We start from the raw sequence: 26,184 nt of genomic DNA, 5'->3' as shown, positions 1-26,184 counted from the left end.
CTACATTATGTCAATCTGTTCTGGTATACATGTTTAGAATAATTATACTGCTCGAACCTAGTTATGGTGGCTATAATTAACTATGAATAGGATTGCATATATTACTATGTACATGAATACAGTGTTTACTTGCAGCTTAACAAGTATGTTTTGTTAGAAAAGTCAAAGGCATGCTAAGTTAATCACATGAAGAAATGTGGACTAAGTTAATCTTCTTAAGTAGAACTGAAGTTCTGGTAAGGCTGACCATTTGTGATATTTTACAAACAATTATTAATATATTTTCAGGAATTCTAATGCTTGCATCTCGAAACGACCATATGATTCATATCGACTAGGAACAAACATTCCATACAATTCCGGGAATTCCAGTTTTCCATAGCCCCGTTGTGGGATCAAAAGAAGGATTCACCGATTCTTGACTTCAGCTATTACACCGGACATATGTATGACATTTTGGCTCCGTCGTCTACGATAATTTCTCCGAATATATCAGAGTTATTCCATACTATGTACATATGCAACAGTGATTTAGAGTGCTTACAGGAAAATATTCACAATGTAATAATTTACTTGTTCTATGTCTTTGGCGTGTACCCAGTGTCACTAAACCAGGTTTATGTTTTGCTACTGAGCTTGTTTCTGTAGTTTTTCAAATAGTTATTGGTAGGGGGTGGCAAAGCGGAACTGTTGCAAATCTGTTGTTTTCTATTTATAGTTCATTATTTAGCTTTCAATATATTCATATATGTGCCTTACTGTAGTTTGATGTTTTATCTTATTTTTGTTCTTGAAATTTATTTATTTTTAATGCCATGTATCATTTAAACGTCAACTGTCGAACGACAGTAAAAGAACAATGAACAGTTCGGATTTCACTTTATAATTATTTTATGTTATTCCGTCTATTGTATTTGCTGTTGCTGTTTTCCTTGTGGCTTATATACCATGCGTAGGATTACTTTTATAGTATTCCGTCCAGTGTATTTGCTGTATAATTATCCATGCTAGTGTTTATAGTTCTTTTGGCTTAGATTTCCATTGATTTACTTTTATATGGTCGCTTTGCTGTCTGTTTTTAAACAACGTTGAAACAAGTTTAATTGTCGCTTCCTTTAATAACCTAATAAATATCTCTGTGTGGTATTTTTGTGTTCCAACAATAATCAATATATCTGATTGTATGACCTCAAGATTGCAAGTCATACGGAAAAAAGTCAAACGATATATGAATTCCATACAAAATATGACAGCTTCATCACAAATCAAAATATTATATTAATGGTATGTGTTTTCCTTGCTATAAATTTTGTAACATTAAATAATTGTGGCATTTTCTTATTAAGTTGATATGATGACGACTTATTTTTGTCGACATAACCAATTGAACATACCTCATATGTTGATTTCATTATTGGTATGTCGACATACCGTGTTACTCTGGTTGTTGACAAATATTTCAGCAACATATTTGTTAACAGGTTGATAAGTCGACATAACGTTAACACTTCGTGATGTTATTACTTCTTATGTCGACATAAAACAAGGCGACAAGGGTATATCACATATACAATATACTCTTCCATAATAGACATGAAATATCCGTATACAGTCATTTTTGCCTCGTTTTTGCAACTACGAGATCATCACCAATGCAACCACATTCAAATAATAATGGGTTGTATCCAATGACAGTATATGTCGAATGTATGTACATCGAGTAGTTTCAACGGTGTTGCTAATCTGACGCACAGGTGGGCATTCAATGACCTGTTAGGAGAAATATAGTGAGGCAAATGATAAAATACAACCTCGCTGTGACACAGGCGAATTCTATGGTTAAACTACCAGGCGTGTGTTTTCAGACAAGGGACCCGATTTTTCATCTACAAGGAAGAAATATCGCAATTGAAAATGTATTTCATGAATATGTATAAATTTTAAAATTCTACAAAAAGAAATAACTAACTCTTATGAATTAAATAATTATTTGAACTGATTTTAAAATTATTCATATTATGGGTGAAAATAGAAATTCTAGAGTTATTTAGAGGTGTTTGACTTAAAGTGTGGCTTCATGTCACTGAGTGTCATCACGTTGGAAACAAACACGCTACTTGGACGTTGTTAACCATTTAATAAAAAAACCGTCGTGTTTTTTCCAGTCATTTTACATTAAAGAAAAGTTCTACAAGTCATTAAACATCGTAATTCAATATAAATCAGAACTTTAGAGTACTAAATACCACCGGAATGGGTTTGAACGCGTTCTCTATATAACTATGCACATATAAATGTAACAGCATGTAATTGTCACAGCTTATATTTTCATTAGATTTATTGAATATGCATGTAGCGCATCTTCGATTTAAGGACATGTTTTACCTAAGAGCTTTAAAGCCATTGCATCTGATTTCGCTGGTTGCTTTCCAAAGACTCTAATGTATGCACGATCACCACGTCTAGAAATCGTCCATGCCGCAGTGTAATACACGCTACGCTCTACTTATGCATGATGCTCACGTCCGGAAGCGCGTTCTTGTTGCAGTGTTAAACATGCTACGCTCTACTTATGCATGATGCTCACGTTTACAAGTTCGTTCGTGCTGCAGTGTAAACTATTATTTGCTCTTGTGTAAGCACGATTTCTACGTCCAGTAGCGCGTTTATACCGTAGTGTTAAGCATGCTACGCTCTACTGTATGCTCGATGATCTTGCATAGAAGAGCGTTCATGCCGCAGTGTTAGATATGCTACGTTTTATGGTATACACGATGTTCACGCCTAGAAGCGCGGTCGTGCAACAATTTAAAACATGCTAGGCCCTACGGTATGCCCGATAATCATGTCTAGATGAGCGTGCAGCAGTGTAAATAATGCTACGCTGTACTGATGGCCGATAATCACGTCTAGAAGAGCATTCGTGAAGAGGTATAAATCATGCTACGCTGTACCGTATGCCCAATGATCACGCCTAGAAGAGCGTACGTGCAGCAGTGTAAATAATGCTACGCTGTACTGATGCCCGATGATCACGTCTAGAAGAGCATTCGTGAAGAGGTGTAAATCATGCTACGATGTACTGTATGCCCGATGATCACGCCTAGAAGATCGTACGTGCGGCAGTGTAAAACATGCTACGCTGTACTGTATGCCCGATGATCACGTCTAGAAAAGCGTACGTGCAGCAGTGTAAATCATGCTACGTTCTACTGTATGCACGATCGTCACGCTTAGAAGCGCGGACGTGCGGCAATGTGAAACATGCTACGTTTTACTGTATACCCGATGATCACGTCTGGAGGGCGCTCATGTCGCAGTGCTACGCTGTACTGTATGCACGATGCTCACGCATAGAAGCGCGGTCGTGTTGTAATGTAAAACGTGCTACGCTATACTGTATGCACAATGCCCACGTCTAGAAGCGCGTTAAAACAGCAGTGTTAAACATGCTACGCTCTGTTGTTTCCTCTATGATCAATTCTAGAAGCGTTTTTATGCCGAAGTGTAAATCATGCTACGCTCTACCGTGCGCACGATGGTCACATCGTAAGGGCGTTCGTGTGGCATTGTAAAGCATGCTACGCTCTACTGTATGCACGATGATCACGTCTAGAAGAGCGTTCGTGCCGGAGTGAAAATCATGCTACGCTGTACTGTATGCCCGATAATCATGTCTAGAAGAGCGTTCGTGCAGCAATGTAAAGCATGCTACGTTCTACTGTGCGCACGATGATCACGTCTAGAGGGCGTTCGTGCCGCAGTGAAAATCATGCTATGCTCTACTGTACGCCCGATAATCACGTCTAGAAGAGCGTTCGTGCGGCAATGTAAAGCATGCTACGTTCTACTGTGCGCAAAATTATCACGTCTAGAAGAGCGTTCGTGCCGCAGTGTAAAACATGCTTACTTGTATCAGCTCGATGTATTGTCATTGTAAGGGCTTTCGTTGCAGTAATGCTTACTGCGTGCGTTGATTTGGAATTAAAAATGGCTGATTTACTCTCGTTTAAAAAAGTGATTTTTAATAGATTACATAGCTTTCGCTCTAGTGGAAAAAATACTTAAGTATTTTTATAACTTATTGTCATTTGGCAAATAATCTCTCCGTTTCTGGAGAAATACACACTATCTGAGAATTATTTGAATTCAACAACACTTTAAGAATAAAAAAAAGTTGAAATGTCATCCCACAGGCTAATTTTCAATTCCAAGGTTTTTGAAATGTTCTTGCACCGGTGAAACCGTGATATAGAATCAACTTTTCGAGGTCACTTTAGTTTGGTCTAAGACCAATGATCAGAAAAAAGTTTGACCCTTACATTTTTGCATCAAAATCAGAGGACACTTGTTGTTTTCATGACCGCAGTCACTTAAACATTAAGAAGGAACATAATCAGTCACTTAAACATTAAGAAGGAACATAATCAGTCACTTAAACATTAAGAAGGAACATAATCAGTCACTTAAACATTAAGAAGGAACATAATCAGTCACTTAAACATTAAGAAGGAATATAATCAGTCACTTAAACATTAAGAAGGAACATAATCATGTCAGGTGTAGTTTTACTTGAAAGTGTTTATTGGATTTTTAGACATTCTGTTATGATATATTTAGTTAGATAACGATTGTATGCGTTTTGTGTGTTTTAAATTTTGGCTCCATTTGTCATCGCATACTGCAATTATTGATAATAATTTTAGGCAAATAAGTCATTGGCTATTTAACATGAAAACGAAGCTGAAATGCATAAGCCAACCTACGATATAAACTGAATTGTTATCTCATTTTATGTACTTAATACATGACACACAAAAATGCCTAGTAAGTAAAGATTTTGTTTAAAAATAATGAGTTATCGCATTGTGATTTGACCTTGTTTAGATCTTCCACTATCTTGAAACCAATTCCCGATGTCTATTAAAATCAATTGTAGATATGCCCAACGTTAAGAACAGTAATTCACAACGTTCAAAGTGTTGTTGAATATGAACGATAAGATAAGGTGAAGAGCACAATGCCTCATTTTGAAATAGGAAGTTTATGTTATCAGTCATATTTTGCATAGATTGTAGCAAATTTTAGGCATTCATTAACATTGGTATTAAATTGATGCTTTCACCATCTAATTGTCTTTGAATTTAATGTTAATCAATTTTATAGAATGCACAAAAAAAAGATTCATGGAGTATATTTCACTAAGTATTTTTTTCTACCAAGACGAGTGTGTTAGATCTGTTCCTTTATAGGCAAAATGTTCAAATGCCATGTGTTATAACTTTGGGTTGCTGTTGGTTCGCTGAGCTCGTGTTCCATAAAATATCTCAAATTTCAGGCGTGGGCATTTTGTTGCATTTATTTTGGCAGACATTTGTGAAGTAGTATACCAGACAGAATTAAATAGTATTACACAATACATACCTACACCTAAAAATTGCTTTTACCTTGTTTGCACACCATCCTTCATGTATACATAAATGTTGTCAATGACTTGTATTATTTTACCAAGTTTTTATTTTGCTTAAAGAGGATGTATGGAAATGCTGCTTATGTCAATTTTGTCAATTTCAGTCCATTTAAAATAAGCCTCGGAAAAGAAAATGCGGCAGTTTATTATGGACATGGTCAATTATGCGAGATTTTATAATGGTATTTTACCGCCGTGTTAAAATATATTCTTTCACGTGCATTTAATGTTCCTTATCAACGTAAAATGCTGACTAACGAATGTCGAGTACCCGGTATCTAGGTAACTAGGCAAACTCTCAATCATGGCACGTCTCTTTTTTGTTAAGTACTCTGGTCTTCAAAATTAATACCTATCTGTCTACCTAATAACCAATCATCTAACATATCTCGTCTAGTTCAATGAGATACTTCCTGGTTGTATTGGTATTTCCAATATTCAGGCTATCTAAAGTGGTATTACTGTAATGTCATATAAGGGCAAGGATCTTTGAATGGGTCTTGTCAAAAAATCAAACTTAAGTAAGAAGAAACATTTAAACAATCTTCGAGTGGAAACATATAAATCGCGCAAGTTGTAAAATACACAAAATTAATATTGTTAGTATATGTAAGAGTCTGAGTTGCAGGAAGAATGCCAGTGGTTTTTTTTGTTTTGTTTTTTGGTAAATTTCATAAAACATAAGAGGTTTTGTTTGCGGGTACTACTCCAGGGCAGTAATGTTACAATGTTATTTATTATGTGAGTTAATATTGGCCCAGTTATTTGTCCGAGGATAGCTATATCAATTGAAACTGAGACAATTAAAATATGATGCTTAAATATCAGCAATTAATAAAACGTGATTATTCGTGTTACGCTTTTTGTGGTCTGGGTTGGGCGGATTGCATTCATATACAAACACCCGCTCCTAGATGAATTTGAGAGCAAATATACGAATCTAAGAACTGTGTACTTTCGGTCATTTTTGTCATAAATTGATATTTAAACCTCAACTTCCATTCCTTAAATAATCCGCGTTTCGGCAATTGTTAATATTTTCCGATAAACGCAACATCTTCGGATATGTTCGGATCGCGAATACTCGCATAACACTATTCAGGTAAATTGTAAAACTGTCAGCAGGTCCCTTTAATCAACATGTTATAAAGTGTTTTTGTATGAAATCGGTGTCATTGGTGTTTCAATTTTACGTTTAAAAGTGATTTGTTATTGTTTTTTTTCAAGTTATTGATATTTTCCCGGGTTGTTGCGAAGTAATTGATCAATCGTTCTATTTACAGAGTAGTTGAGAAAGAAATACTGTTAGGTTCTTTAAAGCAAATTCAACAATTATTTAATAAGCCAATGAATTCCACTCACTTTAACCTGTCCAGCTTCGTTCATTTCCAGAAAATGACATCAATTCCGCAATTGATTCCTTAAATAATCACTAAGCAAATACATATACAATGATAACGAATGTGTATGGCACATCACATAAACAAGGTCATAAACGTTAAACGGAGAACTCTTTTTAGGTCGGATTCATTCCTTAATTTGATTTCTTAATCGTAAGAAAATAAAATTATAGTTTGAAAACTAGTTCGTTATTGATATTGATTTAGTTTATACTCTTGCAACCAAGAGCTAGAGGCTTAAAGACAAGTCACACATGCGGTCAAATAATTGATAATAAAGCAATCGTTCGTGCCTAGTGATATTCGTTCAGCAAATCAGACTGTCATCCAATCAATAACAGATCAAATTTAATACCCCCTTATGCGTTCATGCTTTTCATATATTCTGCGTTCCCTTTATTTTAACATCCTGAAACGGAATAAATCCCCTTTGATAAACATTAACGAAACCAAAAGTGCGTTACCACGTCGGTTGTACTAATATTGTTTTAAAATGACATCATAACTCTTCTTAGTATTTACAGTGTCAACAGTATAACAGAACAGTTAGCGAGTTGGAGGATTTTTAATATCAAAGATGCTGCATCAGTGCATTTTATGTCTATTAACTGTGTTCTTTACATTATCCAGGTAATACTTTTATAATATACTTATATATCATCCTGTAAATTTTTTACTTATTTTTTAATCACAAAAAAAGAAATTGTAATAAAATGTAATGACGATAATAACACCAACAAAACAATAACTATCGATATTAAAAATAAAAATACAAGTATCATTATAAGAATTAATGATAATATTCATAAACAGAAAACATCTTAATAATAAGAGTCAATATATTTGTTATTAAGACGATTCTTTAAGAATGAGATCGGCTTTTTAACAATTCAACGATTATTTATCACTGATCAACGAATTAATTTTACTTTAATTACACATGTGAATGTGTCAGGTTATGCCAAACGCATTTAAATATCAATATTATAAAACAAATATTCAGCATTCAGTTATCAGTTCTATACATTTTTTGAATAATGTTAACTGTAACTTATCCTTTTTTAGGTCAAATGATATTCATTATTCATTAATTGGATCATGCGTCAAATGTAAAAAGATGCTAAATTTCCATATTAACATAGAAAACGACACATTTACAAAGAAAACATGGTTGTGTGGTTATTTCGAAACTGTTATTTAGCTGACATATACTTAATTATGAAAATAAAAACGACGTTAATGCGCGACGTACATACGGTGAATGCAATGTTTCCTTTGTCGCAATGCGTCGCAAGCAACAGCACGACACTGCTCAATCGCGCCCTAATTACGCATTTAAAAAAAAATTAAGTGGTCACCTTAGTTCAACTTTGATTATGTATGGTTCAAGATCCACTTCCATCCAAGGCAACTTCCTGTTAGTCAGTGCTTCTAAGAACGATCCCGCACATATGCAACGTACAACGAACAACCATTGTCCGACGTGACAAAGGTGGTGGCATCTTGTCAGTTCTTTCGAGATTTAAACGTTACAGTGGATGTGAAATGATCTCGCATAGAAACCTTTATTATTCACATGCATTTTGAACAAACTTGGTTATTGACACCTTATACATCGTCCACTGACAAGTTGTTTGTTAATAGCCGTATTGTTGTTAGAGTATTGGTCATTTGTTCAGACATTCGTTAAAGTTAACAACGTTGTTCACAGCACTGTTGATAATTTTAAACTGTGAACTATTTGGTGAGATGCTCGTACAGAAAGAAAAAAATCGATCAGCTGAAGCAGCTGTCTCGAAGCTTGTAAGGAATACGGCAGATCAATTATGCAAATTAATGTTCTAGAAAGATAAGTTTTTGAAGGTTAACAAAGATGGCGTTAACAACGTTTTTTACTTTGGCAGAGTTCTGAACAATCGGACCTACGTGTCACAATGTATAACATATCTACAGTTAACGGACGTTGACACCACACGCGAAATCATCAATTCTAAGAATGGCTCCCTGTCATTATTTACAGTGTGTTATTGTAGATGCAAAAAAAACGTTTGGATTAATGTGTATTATTTAGTTTTTACGCTAGTAAGATTAAATGTTTTCGCTTTAATTTACACAGAGATGTTGCGAACATTTTGAATTTAGAATAACTGATTGCATTTTTTTTACAGAGTAACTGGTTAAGATTCTCTTTTAATATGATATGATATACTACCTGCTTTGCCGACCTTTTAAGCTTAGTTTCTACATAAAGTGTGGTTGGTTGTGGTACTTGCGAACCTAAATATATACCATGCTTACAATCGGCAAAAACATATACAGCAACGCATTTCATTTTTAATGACTTCCATTAGAAAGGAAAGTGGTTGGTTAATGCGAATGTGTAGTTAACAATTGTTAACGTTTATTAAATCAATGTATACTTATTTATGGATCCCTTGCATATCAAAAGTAACACTGGAACGTAAAATGTTGTTTTACTTGCCATTTAACATTCATTTAACGATGAAAAGTACTTAAATTGGCATTTATACGAAATGAACCCCTGGCCAGAACCTGAAATGCAAATCCAAATGCCATTGCTGATCACGTCCTTGGGTTATTTCACATAAATAACGATAAAAATGTTGTCAATTTTTATATTCACATTATAATTATGTTCTCTTTACGGAAGATTATCACTACAAATACAACATTTAAATCTGCCGAACGTAATTACTGCCCCAGAAGAGCATTTTCGATATTACTTGTAGTTTAACCATCCCCTTCCGAACTGGTATAACAAGGTAGGCCACCCTTAAAACCGCAATCAACAATTAACAGCTTTTAAAGAAAGCATTTTGGGTCCTTTAGGTCATACACTTCTTATCAATTTCCCTTTACGTTTTTAATGCAAACGAAAAATGCCATTTCTACCGATTCATGTATCTAACAACCATATATTTAATAGTTATAATCTGCTTGAAAAAGTGAAATGCCATACATTTCTTTCCAAATATGACACCTTTAATCAAAGCAGTCTTGTCCCTTAATGTGATACACTACTTATTAATTTCCTGATTCGTTTTTGACAGACAACACGTCAAAATGGAAGAAATGACATTTCTAGCGTTACACGTATACGGTAACCATGCATTTCCTTCGAATTTAGTTCCAACCAAAATGAATTGAACAACAAAAATGTATGTCGCGTTTCTCCCCAGACAATTCACTCACTTTTCATTTTTTTAAGGATACCATGTTGCATCAGGCCATCAGACATCAGAAGTTCTGTGACAGCAAACCATATCCAATCAAGTTATTTAGTTTTTTTCTCTCTGAGTGCAATAATCGGACACAATTCAATAGCATTTTATATCTATTATAAATTATGTGCATTACTCAGACTAAAATATCATTCTGAATCGGTTTTCACAAAAATTAAATATAGAGAAGGCATCATGGACAGCATCCTGGTACTAAGCATTTAGTTATAACGTACCTTCACCTTTCAAACGTTATTTTTTGTTAAGAATCAAACACATGCGCTTGAAAAACACCCTCGAATTTGATCAAAACATTTGTTTAAGATTAATTTTTCTAAAATCACATTTAATATGTTTTAGAAGTATGGATATGTTTGTCGTCACTGCCATTAATTAGAGTCTGCCAAACAGTTCTGATGTCTTTCCCGTTTATCAAAACATTAAATATCAAGAATATATTTTATAAATCTATGTTTACAAATGTTAGTAGTCTTCATGTTAAATTATAGTTAACCTGTATCTTTTCTGTAACAATGCAACACTTTCGACGCGAACGGAATACTCACTGACTTCTATTAACGTGTTTGCAGCTCTGTGGAAGCTGGATTCTGTTCTCAAGCCTATACTTGCAGAGGTCAATGTTCAAAGACTGTAACAGTAAGAACCACATGTGGAACCTTCAACCACTGCTACCATAACAGGTATGTCAAAGAACCGAACAAAGTTTAATGTGAATTAAACGTCAAGGTAGCGGTCATGTGGAATGTTATCATTGTTATTTTGGTCAAACGTATATCATTCGCCTCGCACTGTTCTTCAATTCATCAAGCATTTTTGATACTTAAATTGAATGATGATTCAAGCGGAATAGCCTACACAAATACAGTATCCTTATTAGAAATGTTACGAACAAGTTGATGTCATAGTAATTTATATAATGTAACTGTATTATTTATTGCAGTAAAGCTCATGTGATATCATTTGCTATTATATGATGTCAAAATGTATTTCTATTGGTGAATATGAAAAAGATAATGATTGGTTGCTGTTTGCCGTTGTCCCGAATCTCTCGATAGCGGTCTGGGGTTCTCACAAACAGTAATTATGCTCGTTTAAGTTATCGCTATCCACACTATAAGCAGAAACGCATTACCAATATACTTAAACCTTCTGTGTTGACAGTTCGGATACTCAAATACTTCGTTTTTGGTTAATTTAGAGTTCATTCCTTTTGAAAACATTTCATTTTCATCAGTATTTTTATATGAAAAACTACAGAAACAAGCACAATAGCAAAAAGTTTAAACATAAACCCCGTTTAATGGAACAGTGTAAACGCTAAGACATAGAACACAGAAACAAACAAAACACAAACAAGAAACATGGAAAAACAGCGCAAGACTCCACAAAAATCACAGTGCATATATACTAAAAGACTAGGTATTTTTATCAAGGATAAAATATCATTGTTAGGTTCGGCCTTGGAATGGTGTAAACCAGTTTATGTGCACAAACTTCTCTCTTTTTTATTCCAAGACCATTTAGTAGACATAACATCAAACATAGCGGCAAGGAACAAGACTTCACCCATGATTGTTGCTCTTGAATATAATTTCAATTCAGACGTTAATATAGATACCCCCCCCCCCCACACACACACACACTATTTACTTGTATCAGCGCCATGTGAAGTACAGGGGTTAATGCACTCGCCTATTATGGAAACATATTTCCGTTGTCGCGCCGGCCGAGATCACGTTATGCCACAAAACAGTCGCGTAATGTAATTTTGTCTTTGTATACAACAAGCAATACGATTGTTTCATAGTTGACTTATTTAAAAGTTTATACGTGCACGTTCTGCTCGATGTAGTCTGATATACGTTTAGCAATAAAATATACGTACCAGCAGGTTTGATTTCACCGTAACTACTTGAAATTTTTTTTGATATTCTTGGTACACCATCAAATGTGGTGAATACATTCTGTTACGAATATCTCAAAAACGACAATAGATATTTGTAATTATATTTATTTAACTCCTATAAGGTTTGCGCATAATGATACATTTAATATGTAACAAGCATCTCTCAAGCATTTTAGGCGTTCTAGGCGTGTTTTTGTTAATTATCTCTCCGGTTGCATTACAAAGAGATATAGTACTGAAGTACATACGTATACAATGCTATGAATTGATGACAAGTGTTTGTTATCATTATTATGAACATTACAATATCATAAATGCTTATTGTTTTTGTATCAGTTATGTAGGAGCTTTATCTTAACTAGATCAACGCTCATTTGCTAGCGGTGAATTATGGTCAGACTAATTGCCATTAAAGAACATCGTTCTTTATACGACCTCTTACTCAAGATACTGAAACAAGACTATTAATAATTATAAGTGCACAGACTACATGACTTAAGAATAAAGTAATAGTGAATTCATAAATGTTTTATTTCCCTTTAAAATTATTTACTGCTTTTCTTTATTGCATCATGTTCATATCTTACCAGTATGTTTGTAAGGTATGCTTGTGTAGCATAACATAACAACATTTCAATTGTTACCCTATAACCTATTACAGGATACAGTATTACACTTGTGACAAAACGTGTAACCGCCAAGTTTGCTGCGACGGCTTTATCGGCACAGACTGTAAGACACGTAGGTTGATTTATTCGAACATTCAACGAAACCAACTAAAGACAATTATAAACGACTTGTGTAAGAAATGAAAGATCTGCCCTGTTTTGTGTTGTTTTTACACATTTCTACATCAGCCTGTTTGCACGTGGTGCTTTCTTGTGGATTTTATTTAAAACACTTGTATGTCCGAGTGTTTGTTCCTATTCATCATTAGTAGATACAGAAAAGAAACAAACGATTCGCCTAAATGAAACTCTTCTGCTATATATAATCTATACAGGTAACGGTAAATTTGATGATGATGATGATGATGATGATGATGATGATGATGATGATGATGATGATGATGATGATGATGATGATGATGATGATGATGATGATGATGACGACGATGATGAAGATGATGATGATGATGATGATGATGATGATGATGATGATGATGATGATGATGATGATGATGATGATGATGATGATGGCGACGACGACGACGACGACGACGGCGACAACGACGACGACGACGACGATAACGTTGACGAAGATGATGATGATGATGATGATGATGATGATGATGATGATGATGATGATGATGATGATGATGATGATGATGATGATGATGATGATGATGATGATTATGATGATGATGATGATGATGATGATGATGATGATGATGATGATGATGATGATGATGATGATGATGATGGCGACGAAGACGACGACGACGACGGCGACGACGACGACGACGACGACGACGATAACGTTGACGAAGATGATGATGATGATGATGATGATGATGATGATGATGATGATGATGATGATGATGATGATGATGATGATGATGATGATGACGACGACGTTTTATATACATTAGCTGAACTTATAGTATATTGAGCTATGCCTTTTTAGACGTCTAATTGCCTCAAAATGTCTTTAACATAACTTATATCGTAATATATCTTGATTTCCGTTTTACAACAGCCTTGTGTTTTGGGTCCACATCGTGTTTAAACAACAACTCGTGTACAAGCCCTGACAGATGTAGATGCAGAACTGGCTTCTATCTTCCAAAGTGTGAAGGTATGTATTGTATTATACATATAATACATAATCGTAATATAATTAATGTTATTCGTAAAATGACGTATTATATAAATTATTAAAACGAATGTAAAATAAATAAGGGGAAAATGTCTTCCAAGTAACTGGTAAATTAATATCATATGCATAGTAAATAGTTGGAAAGCAATTTGCATAATAAGTTAAAAACGTGTAATATCATATAAAACAAACCACATTATAAGAAATGAATACATTTCTTTTTGAATTTGTCTATTTTATAAAACTCTCATTGCGATTTTGGCTACAATTGTCTGGATATATGTGATTGATTACTATCTACGATTTTCTGTATTCTGTTATGAACTTGATAACTACTACAATTATACTATATCACGAGTTTTGTAGTATTGATTTATCACAAGTTGGATTCTATCATAAGAGTTAATTATGTTGATAAAAGTTCGACCTACTCTACCAAATATCATTTGAAAATGGAGGCTTGAGGTGATAAGATAATATTTGTTTAAGGCTCAATGTTTTTATTTAATATCTGAAATGCTTTTGGTGGTAAGCAAACGTAAACCAATTTAACCAACGACCTGATCTGATAAGATTTTGTTTGAGTATGTCTTAAAAATCTAAAAACGTATGCATTCAATAAAGTTACACTCCTATCTAAATATTTAGCCGTCAGTCCTACTAAATGCTCTCATATCTACGCAAGAGACTGAAAGCTTGACTTCACCTTGAGTAGACAATGGAAACTTTACGGACAAACCCAGAAGCTTAATATTAACCAAGGTCGAGTTTAAAGGCACGAGAAGCAATTCCAAACATGTACCAAAGAAGAAACTTAATGCCACAAGACGCAGCATGCATTACAGAACTATCATACTGTCATTTATAAGTGTTCGATCGACCTCCTTGACCCAGCAGGTGATAACTAAGTAGGACTTAACTGAGGTTAAAACTTTACGGGCGCCCAACCTCACATTATTAGTGAATGCAAAAGGGTCTTAATTAAAGGACATGTCCATTGTTTAGCGCGTTGTGTTTTTAAAGTGCGTGATTTATAAAGACATGATAGTATTATAAGATTAAAGAACACACGTGATTTTATGGATATCGTTGAAGCATGTCTACGATCATAACGCACGTAGCTATATTTGTCATATTGTCCCTTTCTGTTTTAAATTTATATAATTACAAGAATCAAAGAAAGGCGACGGCCCACAATCTTTTCTACAATTTGTGTCAGTTTTGTTCGATTGGAACTCAACCTAAACTCTAGGGCCAAGCTAGACGCAACGTATCAATTATCTTTGAAACGCGTCGCTTGGTCTGCATGCTCATTTTTAAATAGTCAATTTATTCAGGTATATATTCAGGTATTAATGTGCTTGTAATGATAAGTAGGTTAGACATTTGTTGATGTTTTTGTCTTCGATTCATTTCACCAGTTATAATAGTGAATTTTGCTATAGCAGAACGCAACGAACAAACATGTCAGGCTGTACACGATAGAAGTTCATTTAATGAATCCTTAAAATTTAGTGGGCTTCATACAATATACAATATTGAAATGAACCGTCAAAAGAAAGCTTAAACTAACGCGTAGTGTGTGAATTGTATGTTATTTATCAACTATTCAACATTTATTTATAGGTAAATCGAAATTCAAATGGAAGAATTAAGCCGTATAGTGGAAAATACCTAGTTGATTATGAAATGTACAATGTCGTACAAATATCCTTGGCTGCTTAAGATCAAGCACAACACGCGTACACGCTTTAAAAAGATTACTCATTAGCGAGATATAATTAATGAATTTTATTGTACACAATACCCATTTACATTAGTATTCAGACATACTTAAAGTTAGCATGTTGCATGGACAATACTATTGCACCGTTTAAAACCGTTAATGATTGTCGTCTATTACTAGTAGTTAACAACCGTTCAAATAATTATCCTCACTTGTACTGATATAAAAACGTCTCACTAAGTCAAAAGTTCATGTATTTTAACATTTCTGATCATCTGTTTTTTCGTATGCAGGAAAATATTAAACGACATGTAGATAGAAACGTGTTTGTTTTTTGCAAAAACATCCATGTATTTGATAGTCTGCTACTGTAATGTACCTTACTATTACAGGTGTGCTTCGGAAAGGGTAATGCTAACATGATGGTTATAGTGTGATTTAGTCACCACTTTAGGCTCTATGACTAAGAATAAATCCTGTTTAATAGTGGACTTTCCAAATGTGGATTAGCATGTCTAATGTTCATGCAATGCATATGTTTATATTTCGTTGTATTTCAATAATATTTTCTTAGAAGTTTAAGGCTATCCCTCGAGGAACTAACAGTCATAATTATGTATGTAGAATTTCTTTGCAATGCTTCACAATAATATATAAATTATACACACGTTCTTGCTTCTGACCGCTTCTTCCTGTTCGATAAGTTACCACTCAATAAAGTATTATCGTTAATGAACAACGAACAACGTTTATCATTGGTGTATACATGTATATGGACATCGGATTGAGTTTTTCTTTAACTCTTTGATAATTCAAATTTCTTTATCATGTTTTGTGAAATTCAAGTTTCAAATCCTTAAACTGATCACGTTGAGCCGAATTTGAATTCCATCACAATACAAGTATTGAACAATTACTTGTTTTAAAATGACAGAAATTTCTACTATGGCCTGTTGTCAAGAAACGTTGGGTGACATTGTCATGCCAGCTACTTATTAAAATACATTAACCAGGTTTTATTCCATCAATACGCTATATTCTTAACAACGTAATGTAAAATTTTCATAACCTTTTTTTTTTTTTGATAAATGAGATCATCTTTCCACATATTTTTGAACCGCCTCATATTGACAGACAGACAGTCAATGAATCGTAGCATAAAGATTTCAACATTTTGTGTAATTTATGTTACCAAAACGATGAATTTAATTTCTCAAGTGGACGATCTTGTGAATATTTAAATGTCGTGTTGGTGTCATTTTCATGACGGCTGCAAATCCTGCAATTATGAAAGTACTGCATTTTCCAGAGTACGTTATTTACTTATGGATAACTTATTTCGTTCTCAGAATGTCCAGAAATCATCGAGTGTAAACACCAGAACTGCACAACTCCCAGCGACGTCACCTGCATAGAATGTAACGACGACAAATTCTTCTTCAAACGTTACGAAAGAGACACTGAATGTCAGCGTAAGAATTTATAATTTGAAGTCACCTATAGGTTGTTACCTATGTTTGATAGTATTCGTAATAGAAGCCATCAGGTCTCCGTCGCCAAAGATTATTTTCCCTTTAGCTTAAATGCTTCGAATAAAACTGTTGATACTCTATTGAGATTGTGGACTTGAAACCTTTGTTTACAAGGTCCACATTTACAATCCTGTCTAACAAGACCATTGTTTTTATCTATTCATAGATATGTTTCAATGTGAAATTAATCTTAATTTTGATTAATTTTACAGTTATTAATAGCAATACAATCTAAAATGACCTTTCCTTCTAAGTGTTTGAAATTAGTAAAATATACTTTGATGTGCAAAACACAAAATGACTTGTGTTATAATTGTTTTGTTAGATATTTGTATTAGCTTAATGCAAAACATGTCATTTAGGGATGTGTTCCTGGAAGAACCATTACTGTTGGCCTGGGAATTGCAGCAAAGACGGTCTTACAAGGGACTGCACATGCGCGACGGGGTTTAGGAATATTTCTCATTCCGAGGAAACCTCGTGTCAACCAACTAAGAAACCATCTATCTTAACATGTGACACTGTTGCGATCGGTCCAAACGGTGAAAAGAAAAGATCAATTTCATCGACCAATTCAACGGAGTGTCTATATTTGCAAGATATGTATGGAAATTATCAGCCGTCAACGATGCAGCTTGTTTTAAGCACAGAATACACTATTGACATTTCTAGTTCTTTGCCGCCTCCTTCATTTATTGTCGAACAAAACTTTGGAATAACTGACACAACCATTTATATCAAACGCCAAAATCTTTTGGGTACGTACCTAGTAAGTCATATACACAATTTCATTTCTGAATAAAGGATTTTTATTATATTCGTTATCCGACGTGAATGAAGTATCAAGAATATCATAATGCTTATTTAAAATGCGTGGCTTTGTTGTCACGTTTCAATGTCAGTGTTTGGTGAAAACAAATCGCCTTAATTTAAATCAATTTAGTTTATTAACAATTCTGGGAGCTAGTAAAAACTTAAACTATTAAAAAAACTTTTTTCACAGATTCGCTTTCTTCTTTATCAACACACAGACGACTTGTGGATGATAATTCTAGCCAGTCCGTTAAGAACACTTTTTATGATTCACATAATATTTCAGTTTCTTCAACTAAATACGTTCTAACTAATGGCCAGGCGTAAGTTAATGTTTTTATATATGTAATGATATAATTTCATTTTGAAGAATAGTCCTTCAAAAACGCTTAATGTACTAAACACTATCTATTTATTTTTTTCATTTTCTGAAACATGAAATGCTGGACATTAATGCAATTACAGGTTGTGTCTAGAATATGAAACAAAAGGTGGTGGTTACTTGAAAGCAAAAGACACGAGAAACAATATCGATCTCAGCGCCAAACCTTACGCCAAAACTTCGGAACAACGAACAGTCTGCTATAGGTATGACAACCAACCGCCTGAACACTGTTCAAAACTATCGACATGTAGCTCTGAGCCTCTCAAACTAGACAAACGGATAACGCGATCAAATCTCCACCACGTTCAGTTTGACGGTTGGCTGGATCCCGTTCCTCTAGGGGGAGCAACACACACCGCTTCATCCATCGAGAGCTACGAAATTCGGGTAAACGAGGTGTTACTATCAGTGGATACATTAAAGGTAGATTACACAACCAACGTTCTCAGTACAAATGTAAACCACACGGTCACAATCATGGATCTAAATCTTACTTCAGACACACCAAGGCTCTATTGTTTGACACTTGAGGTAAAGGATGTTGCAGACAATGTTCGACAGTCACGCCGTTTTATTCTCTACGATAACACTTCGACCATTGCAATCTGGACTGAAAAGCCTTTCCGATTTACATCAGCGTCACCTGCTACAGATTACACATGGCAAACCCATCATAACAAAGTCTGCCTAAGCTGGAAAGATCACTTTTACAACGATTTCTACATACACAATGAACTTTTGAATGCTATTGAGCCCGACCCGCACGGTCTCATTACAGGCTTATACGAGCAAATTACTGGAGAAATACCTGTCTCCGGGACATCGAATGTGTACGGTATTATTGCATACAATGTATCGTGGAGCCCGAATCATGGTTCATTCTCAGTAGAAAATCCTGTCCCTACCTTCACGAATCAATCGTTTTGCAAGGATTTGAATGTTAAAGACGGTGATACATACACACTTAACGTAAAGGCTATTGATATAGTTGGAAATACCCTAAGCGATAACCAAACTGTGTTTATTGATCGCTCAGCACCACATCTCAACAACATTTGGCTTAAGAAAGATGGGTACGAAATGTTGTTTGTGCATAATAGCACGGACCTGTCTAAAATGAAGATGACGTTTAATGCACTTGATCCACATAGTGGCTTATCTAAAATACATTGGACGTTAGGAATAGCAGACACAATGGCCGAACTTCTAGATGAACGCCTTGCTGTCAGGACCATAAAAGTAAATATATTTAAAAATATACATAAAACATATAGTTTGAAGCATTTAACTTACTAGTCCCTCGGTTTATAATTGCGTAAAACAATTTGTTTAAACGCACGGTTTCTCTCGTTTTTAGGAGTCATGCTCAGCCGCAGAGTGCTACTGCCCGGATATTGGTATTTGTGCATTCTTTAATTACACTATACCACTCAACAGACTAAACGTTAACGATATGCACATTGGCAACCACAATAGAAACTATTTTTTTACCATTAAAGTAACAAACATGGCTGGGCTTTCAACGTCGGAACGTATTGACGTCCTTGTTGATGATTCGCCACCTTCAGCTGGTGTTGTTTACGAAGGTAAGGTAAAATAAACAATAATCAAAACGAAGTTTGTATTGTTCAAGGAAAGAAATCATGCCAAATATGACCTTATCGTATGATTACGGTAACAATATTTAAATGTTCTTCTCAGGTCCAGAGGATTCCCCTGATATTGACTATACAAGTGATGATTCGATTTTGGTACACTGGCATGGTTTTATTGACCACGAGAGCGGCATTAAACTGTACAGAGTTGGATTGTCCGACAGATGTCTGAGTACCCAAGATCTGTACAACTTTACAGAAGTACCAAGTATATCGACTTTTAGGGAACTTCCTTTCTCCGAAGAAACGGTTCGAATCCCAACAACATTTACCGGAAAGCGATTTGTGACTGTTATAGCACTAAACAATGCCATGGAACCTTCGAAGCCTGCGTGTTCAGATGGTATTACGCGTGATCTTTCACCGCCAGAATTTAGAAATATGACTTTACAGCATGGACGATTATCAGAGAGCCTACTTTGTTTGCACGGCGTAGTATATTTAATGAAGACCAATATGCAAAGAACAAAGCTACACAATACTTCGGATTGTCGTGGTATTTGTGCTGCTGATATTCAATCGCACAAGGTTACCGAAATGTATCAGATACATGCAACAAAAGGAAAGGATGAACATATTTCCTCGTTTCTTTGCAAGCACTTACCCTTGTACGCAAACGATACAATAATATATCTTCCGAATGATAACATATATATAACTTGGATTATTGAGGAAGGCGGAAGTCAAATTCAAGACTTCTTTGTGGGATTAGGATTTAATCCTACTGAAATAGAGAGTCCGTCTATTGTAGCTTATACGTCTACACAAAAGAAAACCTATTTCAGACGAAGACATGAAGGCATAGGTTCTGACGAAATATTCTACATTTTCATTAAAGTCATCAATAAAGCTGGTTTGGAGAGAATCGCAACAATTGGCCCTGTACTCATTGATCAAACACCGCCTTTAAATAAAACCCTTCCTCAAGTACTTTCTGAATCTGAGCACATTGTATTTGGATGGGATATCAGCACATTCTATGACGAAGAGCAGAGTGCACAAATCGATCAAATATTTTTCCAGTTTGGTAGGTATACTTTTTACTTATCGGTTGCCTTAATTGTTTACTTCTACAAATAAGCATCGTATTTAGCCGTATTTTTAGCTAATTATTAATCGTACCTATGTTTCTTCTTTACAGCACATAACGGTATTGTTGTAACACCGTACCTGGAATGGCGTCTAGATACATCACCCCCGTGCCCTTTGTACTCTGGAGGATGCTTTAGATATCCCATACGCCGTTTACAGTTACAAGATACGGACAATTACCTCGAGTTTTATATTAACATGCATGTGTACAACAATGCCGGACATTATCTATCACTAGCAAGTCAACTGTTTCAGCTCCCATCAAGATATCCTCCCGGTCAAACTGTTATATCTGATACAGATCCCTCAGTGAATATGAGTATTATGGACGTTGACGCTCATTTTACGAAGGGTGTACTATGTGCAAGATGGAAAGGTTTTTTACACCACGAGAATTTAACTTTAGAAGTAGGAGTAGGACTATCAAATGCTTCTGATGACGTAGTAAATTTCCAACCCATAAGCACCAGCAACTCGTATTGCATACACACAATTGATATCCGATCAAATATCAAATATGTTTTTCTGTTAAGGTCATCAGGCACCGGAGGAGTTTCGGTCTCTTTTTCTGATGGCATAATGGTTTTAGACAAAGACGAAATAACGCTTTCACTGTCCGTTAGAAATGGGCATGACTGCTCGAATCAATTATTAAATACTTACGATGTTACCTTGGCAAACTATTCAGCACGTGTGACAATTAAAGAACCACTGCACGTTGGCCAACGTTATATCATCAACACTCCGTACAAAACAGTTGTAACTTCAGACGACGGAATTATTTTCGTAGAGGGTAATGACAACTTCATCAGACCATTTGTGAACAGACCGGCATTGGTTATAGAAGTTAAACATTCAACAATTGTCCATGACATTTTGGGTTTTAACCTTAGTTTATGCCTAGATCAGAATGTTCTACTTCAGACTAAGCGACTTGTCGTCAGATGGAAGTTTGTCGATCCACATCTTGCTTCTATTTATAGAAACGTTGATATATCATACAGCGTTGGTGTCAGCGAAAGCAATTCAATCCTAGGACAAAATAAAACGTTCGTTATACCTTTCCAACCGGGAATCAATGGCAACCATTTTATTTTCGAAGAGTATATCCTTTTAACCAACAAGAAGTATGTTGCTGAAGTACAGGTGTGTACAAAACTGGAATGCATCAAAGCGGTAAAATCAAATGAATTCTCTATTGAACGGCTTAATCCAGTTTTAAAGATAAGCGAAGCGTTTACATGGATTGGAGATACGTGTGTCCATGTCAAATTTCACTGGTCAATCGAGGACAGAGATATTAGTATGGCATTTTATCAGTGGAATTTAGCTCAGGACACAGACGGACGAAAAACACTTCTCTCGTGGAAATCTATTACTAATGAATCAATCGATATAACGGTAAGAATATGGTTTGATTCTATTCATCAACAGGAAAATAATGTTTAGTATTCTATACGCTAATGTAAATGTTAACACATTTGATGCACATCATATATACATGGCTTTATACACTTTATTTATCCATTTATGTATATCTTAGGTTGAAGACTGTGTCAAACTGCCCGTCCATGGACATATTTCTTCATATGCTTGCATTAAAGCATACTCCGTCGGCGGACAAATGATAAGTAGTTGCAAAAAGCTAGCAAAGTTAGACTTTGGAACTTACGATGCAAATGTCGTTTATGACTTTGATACAAGATCGGAATCTTGGACGCAAATTCAATCGGTAAAGCCCCTTCCTTCTGAATATTAAAACATACCCTTAATCATTCGGTGTCGCTCCAATACATTACAGATAACTCAGTATTGTTTCGATACATGTATTTGGTTTATTATTTTTATCTCTATTAGATAATTCACAGTTCAGATGTTGGCAACATGTATACATTCATGCATGACATCGAATTTGACTTTGGAACTAGTAAAATAAGGCCAGCAGCAATAGTTATGTATGCGAATGAACGAAACGTTTCATGGTATTTGATGACATCACGACATGTACCCGATAATTGCGACAAAGATGTGTCGTGTATAAAAGAAAAGTTTACATCGGATGGTTTTGCTGTTTTCGAAGAGACCGATGTTTTCCTTGACGCAACATTTTATATGTGTGTTTCCTCGAACAAGACAGTTGTTGAAAGAGAATGGTTTACGGAAACGCTGGGCGAAATTCAGTCTTGCAGTGACGGATTTATTTTAGACGACACTGCTCCCATCCCTGGAAAAATGGATATTCAAAATGTTAATGGGTTTATAACAGACATCGAACATGTTGTTATCACATGGGACCCATTTTATAAAGAAACAGGCGCTACACTTCTTGGATATCCGGAAGACATACAACATTATTCCGTCGGTGTTGGTGTGTAGACTTCTCGAATATATTAATACAATATGTCATTGGACCGTCTTATGAACGATTGTTACATGAGTATATTCAATGTGTATTCGGGTATTAAATGTGTATTAACTATAAATACTTCATATTTATTGAAGTACGATACGATGATGTTTTGGATGGAGCTCAAATTAAACTTTTAACCCTTTTTACTGTTTCAAACAGGCAACAGTCCCAACCGAGACGATATTGCTTCGTTCCACACCTCAGGACGAGAAACGGCTATCACGTTATCTATAACTGGCATCACTGATGGGACTTCGATATATTTTACTGTAAATGGTAAGATTCATTATTGAAGATTTAAGCTATAAATTCATGTAACAAAAATCTGAAGTAATATGCTAACAAAATGGTCATAGGTACTTGTAGATTTTAAACAAATAATACGAATGAGTATAAATATTTACCAGGTATGATACTACCAATTAAATACAAACTTTGGCATAAATTCTAACTTTGAAATGAATGGGAAGACTTACCTCAGAAAATTAGATACAATGTAACAAACAGATCAGATAACAGCCGCTTTGGCATGTGCTTATAGATTTCAAAATAATTTGGTGAACGTTAAGAATATAAAAAAGACAATTAACAATTTTTAATTCAGGATCAGACCATTTCGGACTTTCGTCAGTTGTTGTTTCCGCTGAGTTGGTTGTCGACACATCACCACCGACGCAGGGAATAATACACTTTAATCAACAACATGCATATTACAGCAGTGACACAATTAGCATACGTCTTGTTGGTTTTCGTGACGATCACAGCGGTATAAGCTATTTCAATGTCGGGATCGGATCAAGTGGCATCACGGTGGATACATTTTCTATGACAAAGTATTATTCAGATACTTTCAACATAGATCTTCATGATTCAAATATTCTAGAAGGCCATGAATACTTCATTTTGGTGCAGGTAAGCTTTTGGAAAGAAAATAAATGTAAATGAATCAAATTGATCAAAAGTGTAAATGAAATACCGGGTGTAACAATGTATTCATATGACAATATTATTATAATAACTGATTTTTTACAGGCGATCAACAGGGCAGATATTCCGAGTGCAATCGTGTCAAAACGATTTATCTTGGTTAGAACACCACCTCATGGAGGACACGTTTTGGATTGAAACAACTGGGTAAGCAAGGTGGATTTTTGGGAAGTGTGATATCAACCAGTTAGTGCTTACTTGCTGTAGATGTATTTGATAAGACGTATCATTATCAACCTTAATGTAATTTGTATTCAAATGGATCAATTTGAAATTATATTGTCAAGTTTGTCAGCATGACATTTGAAATACACTGAACTACAACGTGAAGGCATGTATATAGCGTATAAGTGTACACATAAGCAAACATGATGAATAATACATAATGATACATGTCCGCATTTCAGATTGACCTGGACTATCAATCTGACATATACACGATCCATGCAAATTGGAAGGATTTTTCAGACAAAGAAAGCGACATAGACTACTTCAATGTAGGACTTCGTACAGACCACTACGCCACAGACGTGCAATCATTTACAAACGTTGGGTTGAAGCATGGTAGAACTAATTGTGTCTTCATAGTTCTATGTATGTGATATAAGCATTTGTTGTCCAGTGATGAGAATCGATATGTTTGCATGCGTTTGTTTGCTTTTCAGATATTTCTTGGAATGGTTCGTTTATTCCTGGACAAAGATATTATACAACAGTAGAAAGCTGTAATAAAGCTGGCCTTTGTACACAAAGATCGTCAGATGGAATGATACTGGACAATTCCCCACCAATTATGGGTCGTGTCCAAGCCGGGTCTTGTGTCCACCACAGCAGATATTTACCATTAAAGTTAGTATAACATACAAATGTTTAACACGTTTTGAATAAGCGGTTTTAGCAGCTATAACTTAGAAAATTCTATTAAGAACAACATTACAGCGATCTACACATTGTGTTTTTCACGTTATTTGCAGCACATCACTAAGATTGCAATGGGCTGGATTTGAGGACCCTCAGTCAGATATCGATCATTTTGAAGTGTGTTTAGGAAGGCAGAAAAACATGTGTGATATTGTTCCTCTATTCAACGCTCTTCTAAGGTCTAATATGATAAAGTCCGATTTATCTCTGCCAATAAACACATTCATTTTTGCAACTGTATGGGCCTTTAATGGAGTCGGAATGAACGTTTCAAGTGCTTCCGATGCGATTCTCGTCGACATTACAGCTCCTTACAACAAAATCAAGCCTTCGATAAAGCATGATTACAACACAATAAAGGACAAAACCGCTCAATGGGAAAAGTCTATTATAAGAGTGTTTTGGGAATTTGTAGACGACGAAAGTCCGATACTCAATCACGAAATATCTCTCTTTACTCATCATGGAGGACACACGCCAGTTGAAAGGGTACATCTCGGATCAGAAAAACACTATACCATTAACTTAGACGGAAGTAATTGGCTGCATAATGGTGACATATATGTTCTTGTTGTAACTAGTTGTAACGCAGCAGGGCTATGCTCAACAGAGAGAACAAACGATATTCTTATCGACTCTACTCCCCCACACCAAGGAGGTCTAAAACCAGAAATGCTTTGGCAAAATTACAGAGATGCCAGTGGGCTCCATTCCAATGTCTCCTTGACTTGGTATGGATTTTACGATCATGAATCTGGTGTAGATAGATATTATATTACTGTTTCAAGACATTTTAGCAAGCAGGA

General features: G+C 35.2%; 1 protein-coding gene across 1 annotated transcript in view; it reads left to right on the top strand.

The window, feature by feature from the left end:
• Positions 1-17,479: 17,479 nt before the first annotated feature.
• Positions 17,480-26,184, top strand: part of LOC128223594 (uncharacterized) — a 50,448-nt gene continuing 41,743 nt past the window's right edge. The window contains exons 1-12 of the mRNA XM_052932867.1: positions 17,480-17,873; positions 18,119-18,251; positions 18,394-19,552; positions 19,674-19,899; positions 20,015-20,995; positions 21,362-21,504; positions 22,604-22,691; positions 23,630-23,746; positions 24,075-24,382; positions 24,865-25,021; positions 25,123-25,306; positions 25,432-26,109. Of these exons, the coding sequence (XP_052788827.1) occupies positions 17,480-17,873; positions 18,119-18,251; positions 18,394-19,552; positions 19,674-19,899; positions 20,015-20,995; positions 21,362-21,504; positions 22,604-22,691; positions 23,630-23,746; positions 24,075-24,382; positions 24,865-25,021; positions 25,123-25,306; positions 25,432-26,109 (4,568 nt within the window). The remainder of the gene's footprint in view (positions 17,874-18,118; positions 18,252-18,393; positions 19,553-19,673; positions 19,900-20,014; positions 20,996-21,361; positions 21,505-22,603; positions 22,692-23,629; positions 23,747-24,074; positions 24,383-24,864; positions 25,022-25,122; positions 25,307-25,431; positions 26,110-26,184) is intronic.

The sequence above is a fragment of the Mya arenaria genome, chromosome 17, assembly GCF_026914265.1.
Source record: "Mya arenaria isolate MELC-2E11 chromosome 17, ASM2691426v1".
Taxonomy (NCBI): domain Eukaryota; kingdom Metazoa; phylum Mollusca; class Bivalvia; order Myida; family Myidae; genus Mya; species Mya arenaria.
Note: the sequence above shows the minus strand (reverse complement) of the source record. Positions and strands in the feature narration are given on the sequence as shown.